This window comes from Orycteropus afer, unplaced genomic scaffold (assembly GCF_000298275.1).
Source record: "Orycteropus afer afer isolate SDZICR_OR568_19922 unplaced genomic scaffold, OryAfe1.0 scaffold00182, whole genome shotgun sequence".
Classification (NCBI taxonomy): domain Eukaryota; kingdom Metazoa; phylum Chordata; class Mammalia; order Tubulidentata; family Orycteropodidae; genus Orycteropus; species Orycteropus afer.
In genome coordinates this window covers 5,492,503-5,509,445 of record NW_006921769.1, presented here as the reverse complement: position 1 = coordinate 5,509,445, position 16,943 = coordinate 5,492,503, and the positions used below count along the sequence as shown (strand labels likewise).

The 16,943-nt window shown below is 38.5% G+C and overlaps 1 protein-coding gene across 1 annotated transcript in view; it reads left to right on the top strand.

Moving 5' to 3' along the window:
- The window catches only part of VNN1 (vanin 1), a 31,821-nt gene extending 15,604 nt beyond the window's left edge, over window positions 1-16,217 (top strand). The window contains exons 3-7 of the mRNA XM_007947378.2: window positions 3,532-3,724; window positions 4,658-4,949; window positions 5,992-6,350; window positions 14,887-15,057; window positions 16,080-16,217. Of these exons, the coding sequence (XP_007945569.1) occupies window positions 3,532-3,724; window positions 4,658-4,949; window positions 5,992-6,350; window positions 14,887-15,057; window positions 16,080-16,217 (1,153 nt within the window). The remainder of the gene's footprint in view (window positions 1-3,531; window positions 3,725-4,657; window positions 4,950-5,991; window positions 6,351-14,886; window positions 15,058-16,079) is intronic.
- The last annotated feature ends 726 nt before the right edge of the window (window positions 16,218-16,943 follow it).

Below are 16,943 nucleotides of genomic sequence, written 5' to 3'. Positions count from 1 at the left end.
ATTTTTAGTCTATTTTTGTCCTCTCTCTAAGGTGTGTCTTTTGTAGACATCATATTGATGGGTTATGTTTTCTTATCTAGTCTGCAACTCTCTGTTTCTTGTGTGGTGCATTGACATTCAGTGTAATAATCAATAAATATGAATTGGTTGCTGTCATTTTGTTATGTGTTTTTTCATGATGTTTCTGGTTTCTTTGTTCCATATAATTTTCTGTGCTGAGCTCATTTTGTTTATGAATTGTGTTATTATTTCCTTTGTTGCTGTTGTTTTAGTATTTGCTGAATATTTGTGCTTTTTGTCTTTTTTTATTGTGATGTGAAGATTTATCATTTTCCTTTGAGGTTACCCTGTGATTTATAATTTTCTCCTTGAATTTAGAACAGTCCATTCTATCTTGCAACTCTCTTGACTTCCTCACTGTTTAGAAGTTCTTTAACTACACAGTATTTACAGTAAAAAAACAAAACAAACAAAAAAAACCCTCTTTTTGGTTTTTAGTTGTCCTCATTTGCTAATTGATGTCTCTAGTTCCCTGTTTACAATCTTATAAGCTTATTTTACTTTGGATACTTCCATGGCTGTCTAGGTTTCCAGGTTATGTCATCTTGTGTATTAATAGTCGGTTGTTGTTTGCTATTATTGGTTCTCTGTTCAAAGGACTCCCTTTAGTATATCTTGTAAGGTTTGTCTGGTTTTAACAAATTCCCTTAATTTCTGCATACCTGGAAATCTCCTAATTTCACCATCATATTTGAGGGACAATTTTGCCAGGTATATAATTCTCGGTTGGAAAATTTTCTCTTTCAGGGTTTTAAATATACAATCCCATTGCCTTCTTGCTTGAATGGTTTCTGCTGAGAAATCACAGCTTATTCTAATCATTTTTCCTTTTTAGGTAACTTTTCGTTTTTCCCATGCTACTTTGAGGATTCTTTCTTTGTCTTTGGCTTTGGTGAGTTTGGTGATGATATGTCTTGGTGATTTTCTTTTGGGGTGTGTCCTATTTGGCTTTCATTGTACTTCCTCAATGGATATATTTTTATCTTTTATTATGTTGGGGAAGTTCTCTTCCAACAAATCTTGGACAATTTTCTCAGTGGTTTTCTTTTTCTTTTCCATTCTGGAATTCTGATTAGACATAGGTTATTCCTTTTGATGCTATCCCACATGAACCTTAGGCTTTCTTCATTTTGTTTTGATCTTTTTTTCTGATTGATCCCTTTCCAAAGATGTATTCAGGTATTTGTCTTCAATCTCATCAATTCTGCCTTTCATTGATTCGATTCTACTCCTTTGCCCTCTCAATGTGTTATCTACTTCTGACAATTTAGTATGAATCTTCTGGATTTCTATCTCTAGATTTAAAATCATTTCTAGTTTAGCATTTATTTTGTCATTTTGCTTTTGTATTTTCTTCCAGAATTCTTCTAGGGTTTTGTCTGTGTTTTCCTTAATTTTCTCAGTGTTTTCCTTGATCTGTCTCTCAATCCTTTAAAGGTTGTTGTTGTTGTTGTTAAGTGCCGTCGAGTCGTTTCCGACTCATAGCAACCCCATGCACAGCAGAACGAAACACCACCCAATCCCGCACCAGCCCCACAATCCATGCTATACTCGAGCCCATCATTGCAGCCACTGTATCAATCCATCTCCCTGAAGGCCTTTAAAGGTACCTAGATATAATTCTTTTGAATTCCTTATCAGGGAGTCCCAATTCTGCTGCTTCTTCAGGGATGTATTCTGGGTCTGTATCCTGCTCTCTTTTTTCTACCACTTTATCTTGCTTCTTTGTGTGGACAGTGATGGTCTGTTGTCTCTGAGACATTGTGACATTGTTGTATTTAGATCTCTGCTAACTTTGTGAAGAGCAGTAAGGGCGAGTCAGGCTCTTCTTGGTGGTTGTTTATTGTTGACCAGTTGTTGCAGAAGGAAGTGGTAGCTCTCACTCAGTAAGTGGAGCTGCAGGAATGGTTGCATCATGTGGGCATAGCTTCTGTCTCTCACTCAGTTAGACAAAAACAATGATCAAAAAACCATCAGAAAAGTAAAAGCAAGAGGACAAAAAACACACCACATAAACACACAGGAACAATCACCAAAAAAAAAAAAGAAAAAGAAAAAGAAAGGAAGAAAAAAATCCTGCAATATCTGGGGAGGGGGCAAGAAGAGAAAAGAGGTAGAGTAGGAGAATAATGGGGAAAAAAATGTGAAAAATGCAAAAAGAAATAAAACAGGAATTGGGCTAATCATGAGAAAGCAAAAAGTGGGACCCAGGAACAGGGAAGAGAGAAAAAGCTGAAAACTAAAATCTGGGAAGGGAAGAATAAAGACTAATAATAAAAAGGACAAACAAACAAAAAAATAATAATAACAGTAATAATTTAAAAATAGACAAAAACAAACAACTAAAAAAAAATATGAAAAGATATCTGGGCAGGGAGGGGCAGGGTACCCAGGCTCCGTTGGAGCACACAGACTGGGATGGAATTCCTTCCAGCCCAAAAGGTGGGTGGGAGTGAGGGATGGCTATACCTCCACTCACCAGGAGGGTGTGGGACATAAGAGTAACCAGGGGAATATCACACCTTTCTAGTCATTCACATATGGAATGTCCTTGTGGTTCCCGGCAAGTGGAGCCTGTTCTAGCCTGTCCCTGGAATCTGAGAGAATGCTGGGTTTAAACATCCAAAATGGTTGAACAGCTTGTAAACGTTTTGCCTCTGGACAGGCAAAAGTCCACAGCCCAGCCCTTCTCCCTCTTCACTGCTTCCCCTTTTATTTATAGCCATCAGTGCAGTTCTCTGTGCAGCACCTGGCTGTTGCTGTTGATGATATGTGCCATGGAGTTGGATCCAACTCATAGCGACCCCTCCTTGGGTTTCTGAGGCACTATCACTACAGAAGTAGATTGTCCAATCTTCCTTCCAAGTAGTGGCTGGTGGGTTTGAACCGTCAGCCTTCTGATTAACAGTCAAATGTCTTAGGCACTATGCTACCAGAGCTCCTTAGCCCCTGGCTAGCAGGGCTGATTTTTAGGTTAATTCTTAGGTCCTAACACCACTTGGCAATATCTAAGCTGTCTGTGTCATCAGAATTGCTGACACACCACAGTTCTGATTGTCTCCTTTTTTGGTGTTTTCATGCAAATTCTTCAACTAGTTGGAGTTTAGTTCATGTCTGTATCCTTCCTTTCAAAGCTCAGGGCTCCAGGATAGGGCTCCAGGATTATCTTCTGTATCTGTGTTAACTGGTTGCCATTCTCTTTGTTGAAGAGGATCTGTGCAGTTTGTCTGTTTATTCTGCCCTCTTACTGGAACCTCTCTTGAATATATTTTTTTAAAACCAAATTCTGGCAAGCATGGTTTCCGCTGACCTCTCTTCTTGTCTTAATGCTTCTCTACTATCTGCAGTCATTCTTTGTTTATGCTGTGACTGTTAATTAAATAATAATGTGTTTAGGTAACTATCATTAGAAATTTTATTAAGAACTAAGGTTTGTTTTTACTTTTTCCTTGTCCAATGAACGCATACAAGATTTGGCCACAACCCAGTGCAAGAAAGACTCAGCTGCCTGGCCAAGAACAACTCTATCTATGTTGTGGCAAATATCGGGGATAAGAAGCCATGCAATGCCAGTGACCCTCAGTGCCCCATTGATGGTCGTTACCAATACAACACTGATGTGGTGTTTGATTCTGAAGGAAAATTGGCGGCACGCTACCACAAGGTAGAATCAATTTGTAAATAATTTATTTTACATAATAAAGAAGGCTAGAAGAAAAAGAAAATAATAACTGTATCATAAACCTCCCTCCATCCCTAGTAACTAACCATCAAAGAATGTTTCCTTCTGTGTTTAAACCTTTCTTTGACTTTTTATAATAGTGGACTTATAAAATATTTGTCCTTTTGTGATGACTATTTCACTCTGCATAATGTACTCTAGGTTCATCCATGTCATGAGGTATTTCTCACATTCTTTGTTACTGTTTAATGTTGCATAATATTCCGTTGTGTGTATATACTATAGTTTGTCCATTCATCCATTGATGGGCTTACTTTAGAAACAGAGTAGAGACAAAGCATAGAAAATACTGATTAGGTCAGGGAAGAAGATCCTATGAAGATCTCTCAGAAGTTTTCCATGCATTTAAGACCAGCTGGGAGTGTGAGAGCCACAGAAGCTATCTCCACTGAAAGGTAAGTTTACCTTTTGGACTTCGTCTTTTTAAAACTGTGTCCTGGCAATGTGTCAAGCAAGAAAATATTCTTTACCAGATAGAGTTGGTCTCAAGAAGAAAGGGGCAAGGAAAATTCCCTGCCCACAGGAAATAGTGTTCTTGGGCAATAGAAGTTATTCTTATAAGATTCTATTCTTGTTAGATTCAAGAAGATCTTACAGATTAAGATTTCCACATATTTATTATCTATCAAATCTGGAGGCTGAACCTAAGACCCTTTTTAGCTTGAGTCAGTTCTGATTCTCTAATGTATCTCTTTCCATTTGAAGATGGTGGCCAGGATGAAATTGGCCACCAATTCACTGGCCAACTAATGGATGTGAGTTTGCACTAATTTACTCATCGTGATATTAGAGCCAACTTTCTAAAACAGTTTTTTTGTTTTTCCTTTTCTCCCTTTCTTTTCTTTTTTATCACAGCAAAACCTTTTCACAAGTGAAGAACATTTCAATTCACCCAAGAGGCCTGAGGTCGTGACTTTCAACACCACTTTTGGAAAGTTTGGCATTTTCACCTGCTTTGATATACTCTTCCATGATCCTGCTGTGACCCTGGTGAAAGATTTCCATGTAGACACCATACTCTTCCCTACAGCTTGGATGAATGTTCTACCACATTTGTCAGCTGTTGAGTTCCATTCAGCTTGGGCTATGGGCTTAGGGGTCAATTTCCTTGCAGCCAATCTCCATCACCCACTGAAGGAAATGACAGGTAGTGTGTGAGTTCTAATATTTATAGGTTTGGTGTAATAAAGAAAAAAAATCTCAAATTAGCATTTACTCCTTAATATGTGTTTTCCACCTCTTAATTATGAGTATCTATCTGGTGGCATACGGTAGAATCAATGTTGTTGTTGTTGTGCGCTGTTGAGTCAGACCTGACTTATAGCAACCCCTCTTTGGGTTTCCTCAGTGGTATCACTAGGGAAGTAGATATCCCAATCTTCCTTCTGAGGAGTGGTTGGTGGGTTTGAACTGCCAGCCTTCTGGTTAGCAGTGAAATGCTTTAGACACTACACTGTCAGAGCTCCTAAATGCACTGCTGTTGAGTCAGATCTGATTCACAGTGACCCCTCCTTGGATTTCCAAGGCACTATCACTACAGAAGTAGATTTCCCAACCTTCCTTCTGAGGAGTGGCTGGTGGTTTTGAACCACCAGCATTCTGGTTAGCAGTCAAATGCCTTAGGCACTTTGCCAATAGCAAGTTAAATTTTTTTGTAGTTTTATGCATTTATTTTTAAATGCAACTTAAATGTGCACTATTTTTCCTTTCTAAATTTGACCACTTATTACTTGAAACTCTCTCTTTTTTGGCTTCTATGTACCTTACTCTACAGGATTTCCTTTCACATATCTATCCTTATCGGCATATTTTACTGAAATATGTATCTTGTTATTATTAGATGCAGTTGAATCATTTTTTCTGGCTCTTCACAACCCCATTTAGAGGCAGTAAAATATTAATATGAGTTTAAAATAACAGTAACAACTATGAAATCACTTTTCAAGTACCTGTTGTTGTTGTTGTTATTTGCCGTCAAGTCGGCCCTGACTTACAGCGACCCCTCCTTGGGTTTCTGAGGCAGTATCACTACAGAAGTAGGATTGCCCAACCTTCCTTCCGAGGAGTGGCTGGTGGGTTTGAACCATCAGTCTTCTGGTTAGCAGGCAAGTGCCTTAGGCACTATGCTACCAGAGCTCCTTTCAAGTACCTATTAAAAAAAAAAAAAAAATCCAACTTATCACTTTCAGGAAGTGGAATCTATGCACCGGATTCTCCAAGAGCATTTCATTATGATATGAAGACAGAGGAGGGAAAACTACTACTTTCCCAACTGGATTCCCATCCACCCCGTTCTGTTGTGAATTGGTCTTCATATGCCAGGAGTATAGAAGCATACTCAACAGAAAGCCAGAAATTTAAAGGCATTGTTTTTTTTGATGAATTCACTTTCGTGGAGCTCATGGGAGTCACAGGAAATTACACAGTTTGTCACAGAGATCTCTGTTGTCATCTAAGCTACAAGATGTCTGAGAAGAGATCAGATGAAGTTTATGCCTTAGGGGCATTTGATGGACTACACACTGTTGAAGGGAACTATTACTTACAGGTAATGCATGTTTTGGTCCAGTTGTCATAATAAATATAAGCCACTCAATTAAATTTGAATTTCAGATAAATGGCTTTTTTTTTTTTTAATTGTAAGTATGTGCCTCAAATTGGGACATATATATTTATATTGAAAATTTACATGTTGTTTATCCTAAATTCAAATTTAACTGAACATTCTGTATTTTTATTTTCTAAACCTGGTAATCCTAGATGACAGTTCAATATGAAACTAGTCGGAAAAAAGGCAAAACATTTATTTGGGAGAACAGTTTTAAAAACTCTATCACCATAATCAAATTGGGAGCTCTGGTGGCATAGTGCCTAAGGCATTTGACTGCTAACCAGAAGGCTGGTGGTTCAAACCCACCAGTCACTCCTCCGAAGGAAGGTTGGATAATCTACTTCCTCAGTGTTATCACCTTGGAAGCCCAAGGAGGAGTTGCTGTGAGTTGGATCTGATCAACGGCAGTGAGTTTAGTTTAGTTTTTTTTTTTGTTTTGTTTTGGTACTTGCCAAAAGGGCAAGGAGGCCACATCTCCTAACCTCCTCTAACCCCACAAGAGGAAGACAGAAGCACCATCAATAGCCCAAGGCCAGACATGCTGCCTCCCTCCAGCCCTTTCACCCACCGTGCCTCCCAAAGCACCCACCACCTCTCTTCTGGGTTCGATAATTCCCTGCAGTGGCCACACAGAACTCACAGATTATGGGGGTTTATTAGGGAAGCACCAGGCTACAATTCGAGTTCAGGAAAAACGCTCAGTCTCTCTCCCAGCCCATAGTCTCCCTCCTAACAGTCTCTCACAGTCTTTCTCCCAACAGTGCATGTCCCTCAGTGTCTCACTCAGCAATGCGTGTCTTTTACGTCTCTTTCCCAGCAGTGTGTGTCTCTTTCAGGAGCATGTGTCTTTTTCAGCAGCATGTCTTCCTCAACCAGCAGTCAGAGAGGGACCTCTTCTTCCTCTTGGAGGCCTCCTTTTGAGCCCGGCAGAGTAGCCAAACTGGCCAATCATAACATCAGAATTCTAAGTACCTGAGAGAGAGCAGGAACCCCCCAGAACATTGCTTTGTGTTGTGCCCAACAGAAATACCCCAGGTGGATAACTTTTACAATCAGAGCTCCTCAGTTGCTCACAGCAAACTCCACTACAGAGTTTACAAAGACTTATGGCTAGAAAAGCCATACCAGGTAATTTACTACACCGCAGTACTGTAATCAAATTACAGATAATATTAGTAGATAATTGACTTATGATATCTCCTGCCTGAGTAAATGTAGTGATTTCTTTATATATTTATAAGTGCCCACTATGTTTTATTAAAAGCTTGACTGAGTATGCTCTTTGAGACTGGTATAGATGACCTCTGAGGTTGTGCAACAGAATTGTTACTGTAATGATTCTGATATCCTACAGTTCCCAACATAAAGGAGAAATGGCTACAGTAGGATGAGGTGGAGCCCCCAAGAACAAGTTCATGGTGGTCTCCATGTTTCTCTCCTATTCTTCTCTTCCTTGGTTTGGCTCCCATCCTATCTCTTCCAGATTATAGCAATACCCTCCTCCCTGGGCTTCCTGTTGGCAGTATCAATTCCATCCAGTCCATTCTTTACACTACATTTATAAAACCATTTATATCACTATCTTACTTAAAATTCCTATTTTCTAATTAAAAAATCAAATTTCTTAATATAAAAATACATAAGACCATGATGTGTAACCCCTTCCAACTTTTACTCTCACTGCTGCCCACATGTGCCCTGGGTTCCTCTGTTGTTAGGACATTTCCCCATATGTGTCAATGTATATACAACCTCTGGATCTTTGTAAAGGTTGTTTCTTTCATCTATTATGCCATCATCTACTCATTTTTATGGAACTCTTCAGATGTTACCTTCACTAAAAAGATTTCCCTGACTCATAATGATTTAAAAAAAAAAACCAACAAAAAGAGTTGAGTATAGTGGGTTAAAAAGTCAAAGGGAGAGAAGACACTGAGAAGATGAGTGGCTATTTATTTTTTGGAAAACTTGTCTCAAACAGTAAGAAGAGAAATAAGACAAGCTAGACAGAGACTCATAGTTAGTAATTTTTTTTTTTTAAATAAATGAGAGAGGGTAGATTATCTTTATAGGCCTCAAGAAAGAGTGAAATATCTTTATAGGCCTCAAGAAAGAGTGAAAAAGAAGACAAGGATGAAAATTCAGGAAGATAAATACTCTTAATCAATGCTCTGAGGTGCTGGAGGAAAGGGGAAAAAGTGGTATCATGAACACAGGTAGAAAGTGTCCAACAATTGGAATGTAGTTAAATAAATCATGCTGTGGAAGAATATTTATTGCCATAAATATTATCATATGTTATATTGTCTTATAAACTTTTAAATTAAAAAAATTGTGATACATTATTATTTTTTATAATATGTTTTTATATTTATAAGAAAAAAGTTAATTCCAAAACAAGACAGCAGTCTCTCAGCTCTACCTCACTCTCTCCTTCCTTTGCAATCCCTCAGCCTTGCCCTGCCTCTCTACCTCCTTGGGAGTCTTGGCTCCACCTGGGGAAAGCAATGGTCAGTCATTTCTTACTATTGGGAGGAAGGTTAGCTCTGTTGGCTTCTTCAGAGAGTAATGAACTTAAGTGAAACAAGGCCTTCAGTTGATACTACTGGTTAGTGTTCTCTTATGAAAACCATTGGGGCCAGAAGTATTTTGGAGTTCAGTTTTCCAGTTTGGAAAAGATAGTGTATCTTACTGGATAATACCAGCAGAGTCTGGGGCAGCACCCAGAATCAAATATGTTAATATTTCTACTGAAGAACTTGGGAATATTCACTTGAATTACTTAAATGAATACATTATAGCCTTATGTTAGTAGAGGTTAAGTTTCATTGCCAAATGATTTACAACAATATTTTCTTTTCAGAGAATTTTGGGCTTGGGAGTTGAGGATAAGAGATTTTGGTATTGTGCTATCATCTTTCACAGACCATCTCTAATGCTATATTACTCTAGAAGAGCTCTGTAATCACCACATGCCATTTCCCAAACAAGGGAGAGAAAAGGACGGAAAGGGGCTGAATGTGAAATAAGCCCCTCCCCTGGCTACTCAGATTCTCTAAGTGCTGAATGTAAAATAAACCCCTCACCTGGCTACTCAGATTCTCTAAGTGCTCTGTAGCAAATACGCATACTTTTTGAAAATTTTAAAGGAATACAGGAAAGAAGGGAGGTGTGGTATTTTATAGAGTAGGGAGTGGTAAAACATTGACTGGAAGAGCTGGAAAAAGAGATTGAAGAAAGTAAAGATATGGAGCAGTTGCTGCCGGAGAGTAGGAGAAGGAGCAGCCTATTTTAAAGAATTACTACTATTTTAAAGAAAGGAGTGAATAAAAGAATAATCCCAATGCAGGTAGGATTTTTCCCTCTTTAGATGACTGGCTTCACCTTTTTTCCTTCCCATATCCTTCCACCAAGGTGAGCCATCCAACTCACCAGCTCTTGGGCTTTCCAGAGTATAAAACCTATTCCCCAGCAGTATAAAGAACTATGGATAAAAACTCTGAAGAAACAAAAGTTAAAAACAAAGGCTTGAGATAATGTATTGAGAACATGGATCTGGAGTCAGAAAATGTGGACTAGTTCCTGCTTCACCGTGTGGGAGCCAACCACCATACATACATTGGCCACAGACAAGCCCCTTCCTCATGTATGAGATGTGGACTGACTCCTTCAACAAATATTTACCTAATGTCTGCTTTGTTTCAGATATTTGCTAGAGCCTGAAGTTATCATGATGAGCAAGACAGATACAGTTACGCCCTTCACGGAGTTTACATCTAGTGGGGAGACAGACATCAAACAAAAAACTGAGAAAATCACTATTTAATTTCAGTGTACAAATGCTTCAAAGGAAAAGTAGTTAGGTCATATAATTGGAGAATCTCTGGTGATGCAGTGCCTAAGACAATTGACTGCTAACCAGGAGGCTGGTGGTTTAAACCCACCGCCTACTCTGAGGAAGGAAGACCAGGCAATCTACTTCCATAAAGATTTACTCCCTTGGAAACCTAATGGGGATTGCTAAGAGTCAGAATTGACTCAATGGTAGTGGGTTTGGTTTTTGTGTTTTAAAGCTAGTTCATGGAGTGACACAGTTGTTAAAGTGCTTGCTGATAACCAAAAGATTGGCTTTAAAACCCACCAGCTGCTTTGTCGAAGAGAGATGTGGCAGTCTGCTGCCATAAAGATGACAGCCTTGGAAACTCTATGGGTCAGTTCTACTTTGTCTTTACTGAGTCACAATGAGTCTGCATCGACTTGATGGCTGCAGGTTTGGTTTATAGGGTTTTGAGGAAATTTGATTTAATCAATAAATGTAAAGTGTTTAGTATTTGGTCTGGTACACAGAAAGAACTCAGTAAATGTTAACTTTCATTATTATCCGCTTGTTCTGCTCCCTCTTTCATGTTAGAAGCTTTCCTCAGTTACCTGTAACCTCTGAGAGTACCAAAAACAAATAAAACGTTCTGAGCATCCAAGTGGTACTTGCCAACTTTAAATTTTGCAATAGGATAATCTGGTGGAGTCTTTTGTGGGAGGATTCCTGAGATCACCATCTTTGAAGATTTCCTCTTGAGATGATCGGGTTTACCAGAGAAGATTATGCTAACTTCCTCCCTGATTAATATCATTATATTTAGCAAATAAAAATGTGGGATGCCCAATTAAATTTCAAGTTCAGAAAAATAATGAATAATTTCATTTAGGTATGTCTCATGCAATACTGGAGACATACTTGAACTAAAAAATTATATGTTGTTTATTTGAACTTTAAATTTAACTGGACATTCTGTCTTGTATTTTATCCAGCAGCCCTATTCCTGAAGGATAAGTGGCTAGCTGTCAACAATCAGGGGACCAAGGATGGAAGTGGTTTTCCAGACGTGAGAGGAGTGGGGTGTGGGAGAGATGCTCTTGATATTCAGTATGATTCATTCACTTAATCTCCTTAAATGATGTAATTCAAATTTCAATCTAAGACCTCTGCTTTACCTCTCTAGGAATTAAATGCTCAGTCTTTTACTGGAGTAGGGGAGGTATAGTTTCTTTCCATGGGGATAACTCATTATCTAAGAAATTCTTAACTCTCAATTTTCTTTATATATGTCCCAACTTCATCCCCAGTTCCTAGTGCTTCCAGAAACAGAATCTTTTGCATATTCTGCAGGGTAGATGGATCAATTCTTGACTTTCCCCATTGCCAATTCAGGACTTGGCTTTTATGTTGTTGTTTTTAGGTGCCATTGAGTCGTCTCTGACTCATAGCAACCCTATGTACAGCAGAACGAAACACTGCCCAGTCCTGAGCCAGCTCCATGATTCTTGTTATACTTGAGCCCATTGCTGCTGCCACTGTGTCAATCCGTCTCATTGAGGGCCTTCCCCTCTTTCATCGACCCTCCATCTTACCAAGCATAACATCCTTCTCCAAGGAATGGTCCCTTCTGACAACATGACCAAAGTATGTGAGACAGAGTCTGGCCATTCTTGCCTCCAAGGATGAAGGCTTCACTTCCTCCAGGACAGACCTGTTGAGTTCTTTTAGCAGTCCCACGGTACTTTCAGCATTCTTTGCCAACACCACAGCTCAAAAGCATCAACTCTTCTTCGGTCCTCCTTATTCATTGTCCAGCTCTCACATGCATATGAGGTGGCTGAAAATACCATGGCTTGTGTCAGGCACACCTTGGTCCTCAAAGAGACATCTTTGCTCTTCAGCACTGGAAAGAGGTCTTTTGCAGCCAGTTTGCCCAGTGCTATACATCCTCTGATGTCCTGACTGCTGCTTCCATTGATGTCTATTGTAGAACCAAGCAATGTGAAGTCTTTGACAATTTCAATCTTCTCTCCATTTATCGTAATGCTGCTTATAGGTCCAGTTGTGAGGATTTTTGTTTTCTTTATATTGAGATGTAATCTATATTGTCTACTATATTCTTCAATCTTCATCAGTAAATGCCTCAAGTCATCCTCACTTTCAGCAAGCAAAGTTGTGTCATCAGCATATTGCAGGTTGTTAATGATTCTTCCTCCATTCCTGATGCCACATTTTTCTTCACATAGCCCAGTTTTTCAGTTTATTTGCTCAGCATACAGATTAAATAAGTATGGTGAAAGGATACAATCCTGATGCTCTCCCTTCCTGATATTAAACCATGCAGTGTGCCCTTTTTTCTGTTTGAATGACAGCCTCCTGGTCTATGTACAGGTTTCTTATGAGCGCAATTAAGTGTTCTGGAATTTCCATTCTTCTCAATGTTATCCACAATTTGTTATGATCCACACAATCAAATGCTTTTGCATGGTCAATAAAACATAAGTAATCATCTTTCTGGTATTCTTTGCTTTGAACCAAGATTCATCTGACATCAGCAATGATATCCCTCATTCCATGTCCTCTTCTGAAACCAGCTTGTATTTCTGGAAATTCTCTGTCAATATACTGCTGCAACTGTTTTTGAATTATCTTCAGTAAGATTTCACTTGCATATGATATGATATTGTTCGATAATTTCCACATTCTGTGGGATGATCTTTCTTTGGAATAGGTACAAATATGGATCTCTTCCAGTTAGTTAGCCAGGTGGCTGCCTGCCAAATCTCTTGGCATAACCGAGTGAGTGCCTCCAGCGGAGCATCCGTTTGTTGAAACATTTCAGTGGGTATTCCGTCAATTCCTGGAGCCTTGTTCTTTGCCAATTCTTCCAGTGCAGCTTCAACTTCTTCCTTTAATACTATTAGTTCTTGAACATATGCCACCTTCTGAAATGGATGAAGATTGACCAGTTCTTTTTGGTACAGTGACTTTGTGTATTCCTTCCATCTTCTCTTGATGCTTCCTGCGTCATTCAATATTTTGCCCATAGAACCTTTCAGTATTGCCACTCGAGGCTTATATTTTTTATTCAGTTCTTTCAGCTCGAGAAATACTGAGTGTGTTCTTCTCTTTTGGTTTTCTAACTCCAGGTCTTTGCACACTTAATTATAGTAATTGGCTTTGTCTGCTCAAACTGCTCTTTGAAATCTTGTGTTCAGCTCTTTTATCTTGCCATTTCTTCCATTTGATTTTAGCTACTCCCCACTCAAGGGCAAGTTTCAGAGTCTCTTCTGACATCCATTTTTGGTCTTTTCTTTCTTTCTGGTCTTTTTCATGACATCTTGCTTTCTTCATGGATGATGCTTTTGATGTCATCCCACATTTCTTCTGCTTTTTGGTCACTGGTGTTCAATGCATCAAATATATTCTTTAGGTGGTCTCTAAATTCAAGAGGGATACATTCAAGGTCATATTTTGGCTCTCCTGGACTTGTTTTGGCTTTCATAGGCCTGTTAAATCACTTACCACTTCTGCTAAATCACACACTAGCTTGTGAAATTGTTGCTGTGGTCAATCCTTTTGTTTTCCTCATCCTCCTAACTTTGTATCTTTTGAAAAATTATTGTGGTTTTGGTAGGTATAAAAGAAACAAAATAGAAATATGTGTTCTTCTACACCTGGAAAGTTAGTTCTGTCTTTTCACTCACTTGCCTTGGAGTGATTGCCCTTCACCTGCAAGAGTAGAAACTTGAAGACCAGTTTGAAGCTATTGCTGCACCCTGGCAAGAGATGAAGATGGCTTGGAATAGCTTTGAAATGGGAGATATTGTACAGATGGAGTTAAATGGACATGGATCATCCTTTGTGGGTCCTTGTATTCACATGGTGTGATGACTCATGTATGTGGATTTTACATTCAAATAGCTATGTAGTACAGTGGAAGTAGGAACTCTGGTGACAAATTGCCTAAGGCATTTGACTGCTAACTGGAAGGCTGGTGGTTCAAACCCACTAACCACTCCTTAGAAGGAAGGTTGTGCAATTTATTTCTGTAGATATTGTAGAGATACCACCTCAGAAACTCAAGGAGGGGTTGCTATGAGTTGGTTCTGACTAGACAGCAGTGAATTTTTTTTTTTTTTTTCCTCACAACAGAAGAAGAATTCAACTGGGAACTATTTCAATCCTTGCTCAGATATAAAGTATATTAATTTTCTGGATCACAGGGAATGCTTCTAGATCATCCTTAAGGTGCCTTCCATATCTAAAATTCCCTCATTATATGCCATTGGCAATAGGGTAGAGATTGAACTAATATTTAAGTTAAAAAGCTTTTTTTTTTTTTAAATGAATGTTCTAACAAGTAAAATCATTGTTAACTTGTGAACAGTGAGGGTGTACTTTTCGTGGATATAGGCCAAAAATATGATTATTTTTATGTGGTTAGTTTGTTTGTCAGTGAATTGCAGGAAGTACTGGAGTCTGAAGTCCTTTATTTTTATTACTAGTTGCATTAGCTATTCACCAATGAATTAGATTAATCTATGAGGAAGTAACATTATTTTACTAAAGAAGGGGCATAAGCATTTCTGTAAGTCATGACAGTGTGCCAGTTGGCTTTGTTATGACACATTGTTTTGCATTTGCTTCCTCTAGGTTTGTACTATGTTGAAGTGTGAGACAACTGACTTAGAAACTTGTGGTGACTCAGTTGAGACAGCTTCCACCAGGTTTGAAATGTTCTCTCTCAGTGGCACTTTTGGAACACAATATGTCTTTCCTGAGGTGTTGCTCAGTGAAGTTCAGCTTGCACCTGCAGAATTTCAGGTAAGAATCTATGCTTAATATACTTTCACCTTAGAGGATGCACTTTTTGAGATCAAAACCTGCCCAAGTGCTTAAAAATATGTAAAAACTTCCATTTGGAAAGGGTAAAATTGGCCTTGGGGATCACCAAGGACACTGAGCAGACTGAATTTCCTGCCTGGAAATCTTTAATTCTTAAGATAATGTGTCCTTGAAAATAAAGAAATATATTTATTTAGGGGAATATGGGATGAGGCTGCGCTATTCAAGGTCTATCAAATAGGAAGGAGACTTATGAAGAGTAGTTTCAGTGGTAGGCCCATCACAGAAAGCCTCTTGGGATTACTGAGAAGACGGCCTAAAAAGGGAAAGGAATCCCTCTAATTGCGTGGGTCAAGGCCTGGTGCAACCATGGCCGTAAGCAAAAAATGAGAGAAGCAAAACTGAGGGAGAAGGAATCTGACGGTGGCTGGTGTTGGCAAGGAAGTAAAAGCTATTTATTTTACAGTCCAGAAATAATTCCTTGTTGCACAAGCACTCTGCCCAGCCATCCTCTTCCAGCAACTTTTCCTGCAGGTTTTGTTTTCACTCTTACTTCCTGGTAGAAATAACTGCAAGAGGGTAGGGGTGCGAAAGGAGTGAGTGGGCAAGTTAAAAGGGGGTGGTGAGTGGACAGCAGGCATCATGGGTTCTCAGTTCAAACTTCCCTCCTGATTTTTTGCTGGGAGAGGTTTTATCTTATCTGATAGAACTAGATTTCCCTCTTATATATTCCTGAATCCATTGCTTTATGCTTATTAACTCATGAGAGGCTTCCTTAGATAACTAAGTTATAAAATATTCATTACAAGTATTTCAATAACAAATGAGTCAGTGTCAATTCAATGGTTCTAGTATTTTCTGTACACTGTAACATTTCAAATATTTCTGATCTATGTCTTTCAAAACTGCTTCTTCATTCAATTATGCTAAATTTTAAAAATATGTTATAGAATTGTATAACTTATAGGTAGATCCTGTCTACTTTTCTATGTGTTAATTAGGTGTCAAACGATGGACGCTTGTTTAGCCTGAAACCAACATCTGGACCTGTCCTAACAGTAACTCTGTTTGGGAGGTGGTATGAGAAGGACGGGGAATTAAATACTTCATCAGACCTCAAGGCACAAGCCCTAGGGTGATGATAATAGCTCTAACATCTATTGCATACTTATTCAATTGGTAAAATATTTACTTTTTTCTAGCTCTCACCTTTTTTAAAAAATAATCTTTTAAAGACGAATGCTAGCAAAAACAAGAATGGGTCAGAATTGTCTGATAGTCCTGGTCTTCAATAGAAGTGAATTTCCAGTCATACACACACACACATCCTTCAGATAATACAAACCAGATAATTAGTAGCAATATCTTGAAAGGTAAAATCCATAAAGTTAGAGTAACAATTGTATTCCATTCTTAGTTTTTTTTTCTTTTCTTTTCATGATATTTAAATAAGTTAATATATTAAAGGTGCTTTGACAAGTTCCTGGCTCATGGAAAACATTGTGTATGTGTTAGTTATTATAATTAAATATGACTATAATAACAAAACCAATTGTGGTATATTTACTTCTAACATCGTATCATCTCTGATTGTTTAAAGTACATATATTTTTCCATGTGGTGTAGCAACCGCCATATTTCAATTAGAAAATCAACAAACTCAGCATCCTCAGATTGGCTTTGCTGACTATCTAGTACTGATATATCCCAGAAGGCAGTTCTTTTATATCTAGGAACCTGTGAGAAGGCCTTCACATATTTTGTGTGCCTTTTTCAGCAGTAATTTAGTACGTACTTAAGTGCCTTGTCTATCTTGTCAGGCTGTAAGACATTAATGGGGGTGGCTCTAAAACAGAGTTCAGCCA